Genomic DNA, 16,954 nt, shown 5'->3' on the forward strand with positions numbered 1-16,954 from the left:
TTAAATGTTAGTAAACAAAATGGAAATATTCATAATATGAATGGATTAAATGAAAATGTTCATAATATGAATGGATTAAATGAAAATATTCATAATATGAATGGATTAAATGAAAATATTCATAATATGAATGGATTAAATCAAAATATTCATAATATGAATGGATTAAATCAAAATGTTTATAATATGAATGGATTAAATCAAAATATTCATAATATGAATGGATTAAATCAAAATATTCATAATATGAATCGATTAAATCAAAATGTTCATAATATGAATCGATTAAATCAAAATATTCATATTTGTAGTAGAAAAAACTTAGACATATTGTCGAATGAAAGAAAAAAAAAATATATGATATCCACAAATCATGTTACAAATAATACACATATTAAAAATATTTACAATCATAATTTGGGATTCCTAAAAAATGATTATATAAACTTATGGAATTATTCCCATATAATTAATATAATAAAAATATTACAAATGAATAAATTTGTATCACCCAATTATAATATAAAAACAGAAGAATGTGTAAAAACATTCTTAAAATATATGTTTGATTATTTATCAATATATTATGACGAATTAATTATAATGACACAAAATGAATTAAATAGTTTTATTTCTATATATGTGAATTTATCAATAATATTATATCAAATGAGAAATTATAAAGATGATATATGTTCTCTTATTATTTGTTTTTTAATTAATTCTTATAAACGTATATCTATATATTACAACAGTTTACATATAAATATGATGATTAATTTAATAAAAGGTATATATCATCAAATATATATATATTCCAAAATATTTGAAGATAATAATTTATTTTTTGATCAATTTAAAGAAGAATTAATAATATTATGTAATAATATAAATACAAGTGATATAATATCATTAAATTATAACAATATGTATGAATTAATAAATACACATATGATATATTTGTCATCAAATATATGTAACACTATTTTTGATCATCCATTTAAAGATAATAAATATATACCATTCAATAAATTAATAACAGTTATTCATTATTTACATAAAATGAACAAAATATGTCTTTCTTATGATAATACAATAAATATATTTCAACAAGATATATTAAAATTTATAAAAAAATGTGAAAATATATTTTTATCAAACAACCATAATTTTTATGATGAAAATTTATCCAATCATCATATATTAATATTAATTAATATATATATATATTATTATTATTATTATAAAACGTCTATACACTCTCCATTTTTATATAAATGTCTACAATATTTAAGCAAAAAAAATGATCCAACTTTGTTTATGAATGAAACGGAAATTATTATGTACCTCAACTTATTGAAGAAACTTAAAGAAATAAAAATAAATAATATAAATGAAAAATTTAAAAATAATGCCAATTATTTAGGACAAATAAAACAAAATGTATTAAATAATGTGTATTTAAATAATATATATGAAATGATTGATAATTATGAACCTAATAATATATACCAAACAAATAATGAATCTGTAATAACGTCATTATATTATAATAATAATACATCGCATTTTGTTTTTAATACTCCTAAAAATATATATGAAGAAAAAAAAAAAATAAATAAAGACTTATTGAATCTTAATTTATATGATGAAATGTTAAAAAGCTATATGAATAAAATAATGGATAACCTTTTTTTTTCGTCTTCTTTCATACAATATAATAATAAAATGTGGGAAGAAAGTAAAAAGAAGAACAAAACAATAAATAATATAAATGATATTATAAAAATTGATGACAATAAAAAGGATGAAAGAATAAATATATATAACACATGTACATCATCATCTAAATGTAATAAATTCCCTTTTAATATTCATCATTTCAAAAAATATTCTATAAATACTTATTTTTTGGTTTATGAAAATATATTTTCATATAATAAAAAAATTGATAAAGAGGTAATAGAAAAAATATGGGTCATTTTAAATAACATAATAAAATATAAACAAAATGTGTTAACAGAAGAAAATTTCTTTTTTATTATTTCTGCATTATTAAAAGCTCAAAATTTTGAACATGAAATATATAAAATGTATTATGAATATATGAAAAAATACACTTCTTCTATAAATATAAAATATATATTTCTTATTATGAAAAGAATTTTTGAAGATACTCCATACATAAAATATCAAGATGATACATCACTTTGTATTGATAAAGATAATAACATATTAAATAATTGTGGAACAAAATATAATATAGGATCATCATATTGTTATAATATAAAAAATGATAAATATAATATATTAAATGATATAATAAAATTATCAGAAGAAATTATATTATCTCATGTAAATTATATTAAACATTTTACGTTTTTTAAAGAAATACTACATACTTATATGAAAAAAGAGATATATATAAAATGTTCCTTATTATATCAACCACATTTCAACGATTTTATATTAAATTATTTTAATAAATTTCTAACCCATAAGTACTTACATAGAAATGTTCTAGTTTTTTTAATAAATAATATTTCTTCCTTTTATTATACTCTTAATAATAATTATGCATCATACATAATAAGAAATAACAACATACAAATGAAATGTGATGATAGAATTAAAGAGAAAACAAATAAAGAATACAACCAAAAAAAAGATAACGAAAAATTAATAGACCATTATGAAGATATAAATTTATCTGATGAGGAAAAAATTAAAACAGATGATAATAAAGATATAAAACTTGTAAATAAATATAAAAATGGTTATCATTCAAAAATATTTTCATTATCTCAATTAGATCAAATACATTTAAATATACAACTAAACAAAGAAAATATAATACTTACAAAAGATAAAACAAATCACAGTAATATATATTCTAATATGTTGTTAACATGTCCTTCAAATGATATAACATCATATAATTATTTTATTGATATAAAAATGGAGTTATTAAAAAAATTCAATATTTTTCTTCATACTTTATATATGAACGATATAAAAAATAAAAGTCCTCATGAAATAAAATTATCAAGTATGAATATAATAGATATATTTGTTTCATTAAAAAATATAAAAATAAGAAATGAAGACATTATGTATATATTAAGTCAAAAATATATTATGGATATATTTTTTCATAATAATAAAGTAAAATTAGAATATCAAATAAAATTTCTTAATTCTCTTACATTTCTTGATTATATAAAAGAAGCTGATTCATTATTTAAAACTTTTTGTTTAAAAAAAAATAAAATAAATAATATACAAAAAGAAGAAAACAAGGCACAAAATTATTATAACCTCTTATATACTCATTTTTTAAAAATACCCATAAAAAATTGTATAAACATTCCAAATATATCATCATATATATTAAATTTTATATCTATATATGATTATTTTGAAAAAAAAGATCAATATGTAATATATAAAAAATTATTATATTTCATTGAAGAATATTTACAATTACATAATAAAATAAATTCAATGAATTCACTTGATAAACGTAATATTATTCTTATAACCTTATTGTTATACATTTCATCATCACCTCTTAATATATCATCCATGTCATTACAAACATTACGTATATTTTATTATTATATTATAGAGTTCAATTATTTTTATAAGAACAATATAACAAATTCATCTGCAACACATGATGATATTTTTAAACTTGTTGTATCATGTGTAAGAAAACATTCTCTCTCTATTCATATATCGAATGAAATAAATATGCACTGTTTTGACGTTGACATGCTTTTATATGTGAAATAAAAATTGAATACATTTTTTTTGTTATAATAAATATAAAAAAAAATATATATATATATATATTTATATATATATTTACATTTTAATTTTTTTGCGTAACCAACAAATTTAACACTTTTAAAAGTTAAAAAAAAAAAAAAAAAAAAAAAAAAAAAAACATATATATATATATATATATATATATGTGAAAATTTTTCTATTAAATTAAAAAAGTATCACATATACACACAAAATACATATTTTGTAAAATAAAATTTAAATATATATATATATATATATATATTGGGCATATAAATTTAATATATATTTATAAATAATCATTTGAACGTTATAATATTTCTGGATCTCCATAAATTCTTAACATTTTTTTTAAATAAGAAATTAAACAATCTAAACAAACAATATTTTCATTTTCATAATTTTTTTTTTGTAATTTTTTTTTACTTGCATTTCTTCTTTTTTGTTTTTTATCTTTTAAACTAATAATATTTGTAGAACTTTTTTCTGAAACAATTTTTTCATCACATTTAATATTATATTCCATAATTTGATTTTTTTTATTTTTACATTCATTGTGAAGAATATCTTTGTTTTTTTTAACAAGACCATTATTAATATTATAACTATTAATATTATTATCGTTTATATATTTTTGTTTCGTATTTCGTTTTATATCTTTACATTTTAATTTTCTTGATGATATATCATCTTCAATATTATTATTATTATTAAAAGTTGATGTAATAGTATTTGTCTTATTTTTATGTTGCTTACATTTATGTAATAATATATTCTTAATATCAACATTTTTTTTATTTATAAATTGGTTATTAATATTTTTATTAATTCTTTTATAATTTTTACCATATATTACATTAGTACTATTATATATATAATTCATATATTTATCTTTTTTACTATTATTAAAATTTAAAATCTTTCTATTTAACTTTTTAAGAATTTTTTTTTTCTCTTTCATTTTATGTATACATGATATATTATTTTGATCACATGTCTTATTCATTTTTATTTTAGCAATATCTTTCATTTTAAAGAATTTCACATTAGAAATATAGTTTGAACTATTATCATTATTATTATATTTATATTTTATCTTTTTAGAATGATTATTATTTTTTTGTGTATAATTTTTTTTTAAACTTTCTCTTTTATTTAGATTGGTATCTTGAATCATATTATTATTATTATTATTATTATTATTATTATTACTATTAGCATGATGATTATCATAAATGATATTATCACTATAATTACTTTTATCATTATGATAATGATCATCTTCTTTATCTTTTTTATTTCCCATGTCATATTTTTTTATTAACTTATTTTTTTTTAATTTTAAAGGTACCGAATTATTAAAAGTAAATTTAACAAAATATCCATAGAAATGTCTCTTTCCATGTTTCTTACCTTCTTTTAATTGCATATTTTTTATATGTGTATGTTTATTATTTAAGCAAATATTATAGAGTTGTATCAGATCTTCTATGTTATTATTTTTATAACATAATAAATAAAATAAATTTTTAAAATCATCAATTTTATTTAAACATTTTGGTAAATAATTTTCATATTTATTATTATTATTATAATTATTATTATTATTAATATTGGTAGGTATATTATTATAATTAGATGTATTATTTATATTAATACATTTTTTCTTATCTATATTTTCATTTATATTTCTTTTTAACATATAATATGAATTTTTTTCAACCTTAATTGCACTTTCATTTTGTTGCTTCATAATTTTTTTGTTTTTTCCACATTTTTTTTCTTTTTCCTTTTTTCGTACCTTCCACACACAATCATCCTTACAGCAAAAAATATTTGCCATATTATTTTGATAAATATAATGTAGGACATCCATTCTATCCATACTATTAAGAGTGCGTGATGATGTGTGTTTTATTTTCTCTTCCTTTATAATATACTTATTACAATAAGATTTTTCATTATTGAAAACATTAAATAATTTGTTACTTAAATTTTTAATTTTTTTTTTTTTTATATGAATTAATTCTAAAGATATAAAGCTAGCGAAAGGAGGTATTTTCATATCTTTTTTTCTTATACCTACACATGATTGAAATGATAATATTGAGGACTGATGTGTTATATATAAAATAATTTTTGGAATAAAACATTTATTTGTTTTATTTTCTTTATTATATTTTTCATATAATCTAACATTTATTATAAAGTTTATAACAACATCTATTAAAGACATACCACTACATAACCAGGAAAGATATTTATTACTATATTCAATTTTGCACATTGATTTGTAACAATCGTATATATTTTTATAAAATGTTTTTACTTTGGAATTTATTTGGTCATATATTTGGTCATTCATTTGGTCATTCATTTGGTCATTCATTTGGTCATTCATTTGGTCATTCATTTGGTCATATATTTGGTCATTCATTTGGCCCCCTTTTTGGCCATCCATTTGGTCCCCTTTTTGGCCATTCATTTGGCCCCCTTTTTGGTCATATATTTGGTCCCCTTTTTGGTCATATATTTGGTCCCCTTTTTGGTCATTCATTTGGCCCCCTTTTTGGTCATTCAGTTGGTCCCCTTTTTGGCCATTCATTTGGTCCCCTTTTTGGTCATTTAATTCCTTTTTTTTTTGTTTATTTTTCTTTTTCTTTTTTATATAACCCTTTGAATTATCATACATGTTCATACCATTCTGTCCCTCTGTTTTATTTTCTAAATTTTTATTTCTTTCTATTAAATATGGTTGTAATAACCCATGTGATGTGCAATATGTATTATGTTTTACTTTCTCTTTTTTATGAATATTTGTTTTTATTTTATCTTGTTTATTTCCCTCTAAAATATTTCCCTCTAAAACATTTTGTTGAAGTGCATTAGAAAATTTTGTTTTATTATGACATGAACAATGTTCATTTGAAATATTTATATTATTTTCTTCATATTTTTTCATATAACCATTATTAATATAATTATTGTCCACATACTCCTTTTTTATTAAGTCATAATTGGAAGCACGATGTAAAGATAATTTTTCATATGATCGATTAAAATTTAGATTTAAATTAATATCATGATATATATAAGCATCATAAGCACTTATAAACTTTTTAATAATTTTAACATTTTTTTTTTTATTATGAAAAGGATGATATATCCAATTTTTAATTTTATCTTGATATATTTTATTATGTTGATCACAATTTGTATTATGTATATTATTTTTACTAATAAAATTACAATTTAATTTTTTTAGATCTTTTAGAATTATTGAATTTTTTAATTTTTTTTTTAATTTATAAACTGAAGAATTATGTTTTTTCAATACACTTATAATGCTATTATTAACATGATATTCTTCATTATCATTTGTAATAGGTATATCCATATTTTCTAAATCACATATCTTTTTATTATTATTAATACTATTATTATTATTTTTATTTTTTAGATCATTAAATAATATATCTGTAGTATTGATACAATTTTCTGTCCACTTAGTTATATCATAAACAATAAATATTTCATCTTTATAAAAATCATTTAATATTTTATAAAAATCGGAATTATCAATGATATGATTTCTTAACTTTTTAATATAATGATTTTTGGTCTTAAGTGTTTTGAGCATAAGAGAATTCCTTTCTGCTACTTTGACAACTGAGAAAAGGATATACATATTTTTTAAATAATAAAAAAAAATTTGCACATATGTATCTATATAATTTAAAAGATTCAATATATAATTATATTTAAAAATATGACTATTCGACAATTTTACTTTGATATTATAATTATTATTATATATATTATTATTATTATCTATCATATTATTACAATTTTTATTTATCTCCTTTTTATTATTGTCCCTATTAACGTTACAGTCGTCTATTATTTCACCCACATTATGATATTCCATCGATTTATTCCTTGCATCTACTTTTTTCATCATATATTCTTTTGAATGTATTTGTTTTTTTTCCAAACAATCCTTTTCATTTACACTAGTATTTATATAATATTTATTATATACATGAATTATATTCTCAAATGTATTATCAATATTTTCAACATTTTTAATATTTTTATTTAAAAATTTGAAAAGTTCTATAAATTCATTGAACATATATTTCATATATATTTGAAAGATATTAAATACATTCCATTCTTCTAATCCTTTTTCACTTTTTTGTTTATTTTGTTTTATATTTTTATAAAAAAATTGAAAATTTCCTTTCTCCTTTATTATTAAATCAAAGAAAACATTTATATTATACATTAAATTATTATTATGAATATAACTATTTTCCATTTTTTTTAACACATAATGACTTATAAAATCATTCCAATATTTATTATAACTGGGATATGATATATTATATTCATTTTTATCAAAACATTTATTATCAAAATTATTCAACACATCATTATCCTTACAAAACATTTTTAATTCATAACCATTTTTATACATATAATCAAGATTTTGGAATTTTTTTAAAATTTTATTAAAATATAAATATAACTCATCACAAAATTTAATCTTACTTTGTATACAAAATGTTTTGTTACTTTTAAACAAGTACATGGAATTATTATCATCAAACTTTATATCACTACATATTATATCATCATTTATTATTTCATCATTTATTATTTCATCATTTATTATTTCACCACTTATTATTTCATCACTTATTTTTTTACCACATTTTATATCATCACATATTTTTTCATCACTCATAATATGCCTCTTAAATATCTCATGTGAAAAACATTTGGACCTCTTATTCAACCACTTTTTTTTTTTTTTTTTTCTTTTGGTGTAACTATCTATATTATTATCATATGTCTTATCATAATTATTTTTAAAAAACAATATAAAAAAGAAAAAATAAATATATTCACTTATTCCTAATATACCACAAATAATACCATATGCAGTTAATTTGCAACGTTCGCTATTTGTTGTTTTAATACATAAATATTTATTTATTAACTTAATAATATTATCATATTTTTTTTTTTTTTTTTTTATATTGTTTTCTTTCATTTTATTAAGCAAAAATTTTTTTTTATACATATACAAAATTTCCATTACTGGGAACAATAATTCTTTTTTTTTATTAAATGTGTAAATATTTTTTTTATCTTTTAAAATGTTTTTATAATAATATTTTATATATTCCAACATATCTATATAGTTGAATGGTTTATTATTAAATGCTGGTCCTTCCTTATAATAATAATAATTATTATTATTATCAATATTATTATTATTATCATCATTATTATTATTATCAATATTATTATTATTATCATTATTATTATTATTTTTCATGTTTTTATTTTTAATTTTTTTCATTCTACTAATTAAATGTTGACGTATCCATATTTTCAAAATATTGTTTCTCCTTCTTCTTTTAATTTTAATAAATATTTTTCTTTCATATTTATAACTCTTCTTGAATTTTAAAAAGTATTTTTCATAATTTATAAAATCTGTTCGGTCACTGAATTTATCTAAGTTGCTCTTCTTATTTGCAAGTTTATTAAAGGAGACAGATAAGTCATTTAAATAAGAATAAGCTTTATTATGACATGCGATATTTTTTACATAATTATTCTTATTTGATACATTATACATTTCATTTAAAAAATAATAATTACTATTATTACTATTATTACTATTACTATTATTATTATTGTTGTTATTTAATGTTTTGCGTTTTTTTATACCACATTTATTATTTTTTATATAAGACTTTTTTTTATTGTTAATTGTTAGTCCCCTTTCTCTTTTGTTATATTTTTTATTTAATGTATTCAATGTGTAATAATATTTTCTTAAATATTCACCAACTTTTATTGATTGTTGAAAACCTAAAAAAGTCAAATCTCCTTTACCTTCTTTAAATGGCCAGATATTTCTAATTTTTTTTTTAGGAGTCCTAGCTCCATGTCTCATATATATAACCTTTGTTACATTTTTAAATTCAAAATAGTTGAATATACATTTTTTACATATACTTATATTTTTTACAAAACATTCTTTATTTAAATAACAACATGAATAATTACTATTATTGGAATCACATGAATTTATTAAATATGTATCGATATTTTTGCTTTTTTTTATTTTTATGATTTTATTATTATTTTTTTTTTTTTTCCCTTCTTCTTTTACTCCTTTAATTTCTTTCTCTTCTATTTTCTCCACTCCCTTTGGATCTTGTTTTATTAACATTTCATAAAATATAAAAACTCAGACAATTTATGGGGCTTTATGTGTAATAAAAACATAAAGTACCCCTTTGTAAAAATAAAAATAAAAATAAAAATAAAACGATATATATATAAATATATATATATATATATATATATATATGTGTATGAAAGGATTTTACATGGATTCGTCGTGAGTATATTACATGCATATGTTATCAATACACATATTTACACATATATTATATATATATATATATAAATATATACATACATATATATATATATATAAACAAAAATCCTTTTATTTTTATTTGTACACGTTACAACAACAAAAAAATCAATAATAAAATGAAAAAATAAACAAACAAATAAATAAATAAATAAAAATATATATACATATAATATGTAGGTATTAACGAAACGGTGCTATGTTATTCACATTAGTATAGATATATATTAACAAATAATATGAATTCATGAAATCATTAGAAAATATATAAATGTTTATATATATATATATATATATATATATATATTTATTCGTCTCTACTTCTATGAATTAAAGACTATTCAAAATTATTACCATAAAAAAATAAAACATAACAATAAAACAGTCAATAATATATATATATATATAAAGGTATATATTATTACAACACAAAAAAAAAAAAAAAAAAAAAAAAAAATTTTAATTTTACCTTTTTTTCTTTTATATATATATATATATATATATATATATATTATTATTATTATTTTTTTTTACTCTTCTTACAATTTAAAACTTTCTTCAAATAATACTTTCAACTTTATTATTATTTTATTTTTTTTTTTATTTTTTTTTCAATTCTTTGTCATTCTCTCATATTTTTGAATTTTCTTACGTTATTTTTCCTTTTAATTGTTCGACATTTTTTATTAATTTTTAATTTGTTCAATTCTTTGATACTTTTTTTCTTTTTTTTTTTTTTTAAGTTATCTATCTATATATATATATATATATTATATATTTGATATATTTTTAAATTATTCAAAGTATGTTGACATTTTTTTTATTTATATGTTTGAAAATATTCTTGGCATATCTTTTATTTTTTTTACGATATAGATATATTATTTAATGCTTTCGCTTCATTTGTTTATATATATATATATATATATATATATATATAATATATATTTATATTTTTACACTTTATATTTTAGAAAAAAATATATTTTCTTTTTCTATATTTTGGCGTACCGTTTTTGAACTTAAAATTTTTTTTCCTTTGCTTTCTCTTATTCCTTTTCTTACTTTTTCGGATTTTAAAATAATTTATTTATATATATATATGTGTATAAAAAATGAAGAATTAAATAAAAAAAAAAAAAAATTCAATTTCAAAACATTATGAAATATATAAATAAATAAATATATATATATATAATATAATATATATTTTATATATGTATTCCTATAAATGTTCATGTAAAATATATGGTTTGTATTTTTATTTTTTAAAAAAGTCCCTTTTCTATATTTTCACGTCACTTATTATTTTATTTTCTTTCATTTATATATATATATATATATTATGTACTATTATGGACAATATTTTATAAATAAGTACACAAAAAAAAAAAAAAAAAAAAAAAAAAAAAAAAAAAAATACATACATATATATATATTTAATTTGAATAATTATGAGAATACGTAAAAAAAATATAATAATGTATACTGTTATGTTTTATTCCCTTTTTTTTTTTTTTTTTATTTTTTTTTTTTTATGAGTTATATAATAATATATAAAGAACAAATATTCATATATAAGTAAATAACCATAAAAGTATATATATATATATTAAAAATGTAATATATTTAAATATATTATATATATATATATATATGCATTTATATTTTTTTCTTTAAAATGAATTGGAAATTAAGTTCAAGACATCTAAAGAAAAAATAAAAGTTCTGAATGATAGAAAAATTAAAGATTATATAAGAGTGCATATTTTCTTTTTTTTAAAAGAAGAAAAGAAAAAAGTTTTATTCTTTTAAATTATATTTGACCTTTAAAAAATTAAAGTCAATTTTTAAATAACAAAAAAAAAAAAAAAAAAAAAAAAAAAAAAAAAAATATGGGTATAATTATATATACATAATTATTTTTATGTGTATACATATAATTACATTTGCATTATATTTTTGTGTATTATATGGAAATTTTCCTTTTTTCACAAATTCTTTAAAATATATATATATATATATATATATATATATATATATATTATATTAATATATCATACGATAACATTATAGTTCTAAATAATTATAACATATATAATATATATATATATATATGTTATATTTTAATTTCCATTTATTACAAAAGATATATTAATAAAAGATTATATATATATATATATATATATATATATATATATGTGTTATAAAAAAAATTCGAATCGATAAGGTAGTAAACAAATAAATATATACACAAATTATGTGGGAATATGAGGAAATGAAATCCTCAACAAAATAAAGTTACACGTAAAAAAAAAAAAAACTTATAATGAATTCTCAATCAAATATATATAATTGTAATTTTTAAAATTAATAATATAAAATATATACACATTATTAAAAAATGAAAAAAAGAACAGATCAAATGATTTATATTAACCATAATGTGACTTTATCATATTACATTTTATAGCTTCCCTTTTTTTTTTTTTTTTTTTTTTTTAATGAGATAAAAAAATTATATGAATTTATAATATTTATATATAATGTTCAAATATAGTTTTAAATGAAAACCATCATTTCATAAATATACTGGACCTTCAAATATATTATATTTATATTTAGCACTTTCATATATATATATATATATGCATATATATGTATATATTTATATATAAATAATTAACAAAGAAAAAAAAAAAAAAAACCATAACGATAGGGGAGAAATATATATATGGCTTTTTTTTCTTTTTTTTTTTTTTTTCTTCTTCTAATTTCTTATATATATATATATATTTATATATTTATATTTTTTTTTGTTAGTTCATATATGAAATAATTTTACCAAAAAAAAAAAAAAATATATATATATATATATATATTATTATTATTATTAATATATGGATACTATTTCTTCATACCTTTAACAATTTGTTTTTGTTTTTGTTTTATATTTTTACACATATTATATTATCATATTTAAAAACAGGTATCTTCTTTTTATATATATATTATATAATGTTTGTCGTATTATCCTATGTTTGTGTACTTTTTTTTTTACCCTTGTCAAATATAACATTGTAAAAGAATATTATATATATTTTTTTTTTTATAATTTGAAGTATATATCCACGTCCATAAAAGAAAAAAATACAAACATATAAATACAATTGATATATATATATATATATATATATAAGTACACTTTAAAAGTACATACATAATAACATAAAAATATATATAATATATATATAAAATATAAATATATTCTCTTAAAATGAAGATCATATTCCTTTGTATAATTTTTCTATATTATGTGAACGGTATTTTTATGTATATAAATTATTAAAAGCTTGTTATATTTTGGTGTAACATATATTTTTTTTTTCCAGATAAAATTTATGACATATAAATTTTAATAGTCATATATATATATATATATATATTTTTATATTTATATTTTCATTTATATATTTTTATTTTTCATTTTAGCTTTTAAAAATACACAAAAAGACGGAGTGTCCTTACAGATATCAAAAAAGAAAAGAAGCAATCAAGTCAATTTTTTAAATAGAAAAAATGATTACAATTTGATAAAAAATAAAAACTCACATAGCTCTTTAAAAAGTACTTTTGATGATATTAAAAAAATTATATCAAAGCAATTATCAGTAGAGGAAGACAAAATAGAAATGACGTCAAATTTTACCAAGGTATAAGAAAATAAAATGATATACAAGAATATTTTAAAATATATATGTGTACACATTTTATAAATATTAAAAGTGTATATACATAAATTATATATACATATATATTTTTTTTTTTTTTTTTTTTATGTGTAGGATTTAGGGGCTGATAGTTTAGACCTTGTCGAATTAATTATGGCACTTGAAGAAAAGTTTAATGTAACTATTTCTGATCAAGATGCTCTGAAAATTAACACAGTTCAAGATGCTATAGATTATATAGAAAAAAATAATAAACAATAAAAAATATATCTATTTCTTCTTTGTTAAAATATGTCCCACATATATATATATATATATATATAATAGATGGAGAAAAAAAAAAAAAATTTTTTTTTTTTATTATTAAGAATTAATATAGTTATTATTTATATAATGTTACCTCTTTATAAAAATGCTCATATATTTATGTATGTACATATATATAGAATTTTATATGTATTAGAAAAATAATTTTTATATATTGTTTAATATTATACTATTTAATGTTAACATATTATTGTTTTATTCTTATTTTTTAAATCACCCATATATTATATATATATATATATATATATATATAATTATACTTATTAATATTTATATTTTTTTTTTATTATTCTTATAACCTTTTATACCTTATTTTTAAAATTCAATTGAAAAAAATATGTAATTCTTTTACTTTTTTTTTTTTTTTTTTTAAATATTAAAGGTATTGTATATAATATATTTAATCAAATTATTAATGTACATAAAACATATAAGAATTATAATATAACAATAATAAGAAATGTATATATCATATTAATATGTATATTTTTTATATGAAATATAAAATTAAGTGGTAATTTTTAGGTACTTATGTGTAATAATATGAATGCTTATATTAGATCATATACGTATATACAAAAATTAACACAAATATTTTGGTTTTTTTTTTTTTTTTTTTTTTTTTTTTTTTAAATAAATTAGCTAGCTAAATTGGATTGTCATATATATATATATATATATTTATTTATTTATTTATTAATTTTTACTTTTATTTATTTCTCTCTAAAGGAAATAATATATATATTATACATATTAATATATCATAATATAAACAAAGAAATATATAATTTATATACATATATAATATTTTTATATTACGGCTGATTATCAAATTGTTTCAAAAATTTAAAAGATCTCTTATTATAACTGTTCAGCACACTATGGGTAGCTGTTAGAGCTTCTCCTGGTAGCATATGATAAAATGATTTTTCAGCATTTGATAAGTTTAAACAATGAAAAAAAGATAAGTATGTTCTTTTACATATTTTTAATATTGTATATTACTCATGTGAGAACATTTTATGAGTGCTTAAATTTAAAAAACGAAAAGAATTACAATGTGTTTTTAATAAATGGAAATAATAATGGTCCCTCCTATTATTTTGTAAACAGTAATTACAGAAATAATAATAATTTTTTAAGAAGAAAGGAAAATTATCAAAGAGTACTACAATTGTATGATCCTCCACTCAATGAAGGGGCTAAAAGGAATAGTTATATTTTATATGCTCATGGCAAAAAAAACAAAAATAAAAATAAAATGAATCACTATAATAATGTAACAACGAAAAGAAAAACAGTAAATAGAAGGGACCAAGATGATGAAGATGAAGATGAAGAAGAAGAAGATAATTATGAAGATGATGAAGCTAATTATGAAGATGATGAAGCTAATTATGAAGACGATGAAGATAATTATGAAGATGATGAAGATAATTATGAAGACGATGAAGATAATTATGAAGATGATGAAGATAATTATGAAGATGATGAAGATAATTATGACGATGAATATGATGATGATGATGACGATTATCCCTTTAATAATGATGATATAGACATAGGTGATAAGGATACTCCTTATGAAACTCAAAAAAGTAAAACAAGATCAAAAGATGAAAACATGACTCATCAAAACAAGGGAGGTAATACTACATTATCATTGGAAAATTATAAAATTAAAAAAAATGTTAATTATGATATAGAAACAGATAAAAAAAATAAGGTAAAAAAAAAAGACGAAGAAGATATACATGAAACAAATGAAAAAGATGATAACATAAATGATAATAATGATGATAAAGATAACGAACATATTGATGACATTATGGATGAAGAATATGAAGAAGATTATATAACCGAAGAAGATATCAAGGATTTACATAAAATATGTTCAGACAAAATGAATAAAGTTTATGAATTTTTAAAAAAAGAATCTTATCGATTTAATTTAAATAATGTTTCTAATGATATGTTTGAAAATGAAAAAGTCAAAATAAATGAACGTATATATACAGTGAAACATATATGTCATATTAAGAAAAAAGAAAACTTATTTACTATAACACCATATGATCCTTATTTTGTTAATTTCCTTTATCAACATTTTATAAAAGAATTTGATGAACTCAAATTTTATGTGAAGGATAAATCCCTTTACGCTGTTATACCGCCTATATCAGAAAATTTAAAAAATGAAATAAAAATGAAAATCAAAAAAAAAATAGAAGATTCTAAAGTTACACTTAGAACTGTAAGGAAACAAATGATGGATAAGTTAGAAAAATTTAAAAATAAAATAGGAAAGGATATTTATTTTAAACAGAAAAATTATATACAAAGTATACATGATCAAACCAAGAAAAATATAGAAAAAATATTTGCTGATGCAAAGTGAAGTGAACCTTTTTATATATACAAATTGGACTTCACATGAAAGGCATACATATATATATATTATATATATTATATATATGTTAATATATTATGAAAAAAAAAAAAAAAAAAAAAAAAAGTGTCTTTTAATTTTTATAATTTTTATATTTTATTTTATTTTTTTTTTTTTGTTGAATTTATTTTCTTTTTAAAAAATTTTTAAGAATATCAAAAAAATAAAAAAAAA

The 16,954-nt window shown here is 17.3% G+C and overlaps 4 protein-coding genes across 4 annotated transcripts in view; 3 read left to right on the plus strand and 1 right to left on the minus strand.

The window, feature by feature from the left end:
• PADL01_0207000 (conserved Plasmodium protein, unknown function) overlaps positions 1-3,795 on the plus strand; it is a gene marked incomplete at both ends in the record, with an annotated part of 5,100 nt that extends 1,305 nt beyond the window's left edge. Inside the window, one exon of the mRNA XM_028681658.1 lies at positions 1-3,795. This exon is cut by the window's left edge and continues 1,305 nt beyond it. Coding sequence (XP_028536314.1) covers positions 1-3,795 — 3,795 coding nt within the window.
• Positions 3,796-4,120: 325 nt separating this feature from the next.
• Positions 4,121-10,063, minus strand: PADL01_0207100 (conserved Plasmodium protein, unknown function; the record flags this gene model as incomplete). Its single annotated transcript, XM_028681670.1, has 1 exon — positions 4,121-10,063. The coding sequence occupies one exon, from the start codon at positions 10,061-10,063 to the stop codon at positions 4,121-4,123; it is 5,943 nt and encodes a 1,980-aa protein (XP_028536315.1).
• Positions 10,064-13,550: 3,487 nt separating this feature from the next.
• On the plus strand, positions 13,551-14,265 carry PADL01_0207200 (acyl carrier protein; the record flags this gene model as incomplete). The annotated part of the gene is made up of 3 exons (XM_028681681.1): positions 13,551-13,596; positions 13,766-13,986; positions 14,119-14,265. The coding sequence occupies 3 exons, from the start codon at positions 13,551-13,553 to the stop codon at positions 14,263-14,265; spliced, it is 414 nt and encodes a 137-aa protein (XP_028536316.1).
• A 988-nt stretch (positions 14,266-15,253) lies between these two features.
• PADL01_0207300 (ribosome-recycling factor) lies at positions 15,254-16,729 on the plus strand (the record flags this gene model as incomplete). Its single annotated transcript, XM_028681692.1, has 1 exon — positions 15,254-16,729. One exon carries the CDS (start codon positions 15,254-15,256, stop codon positions 16,727-16,729), a length of 1,476 nt encoding a protein of 491 aa, XP_028536317.1.
• Between the last annotated feature and the right edge of the window lie 225 nt (positions 16,730-16,954).

Source organism: Plasmodium sp. gorilla clade G2 (assembly GCF_900097015.1).
Source record: "Plasmodium sp. gorilla clade G2 genome assembly, chromosome: 2".
Lineage (NCBI taxonomy): Eukaryota > Apicomplexa > Aconoidasida > Haemosporida > Plasmodiidae > Plasmodium > Plasmodium adleri (nom. inval.).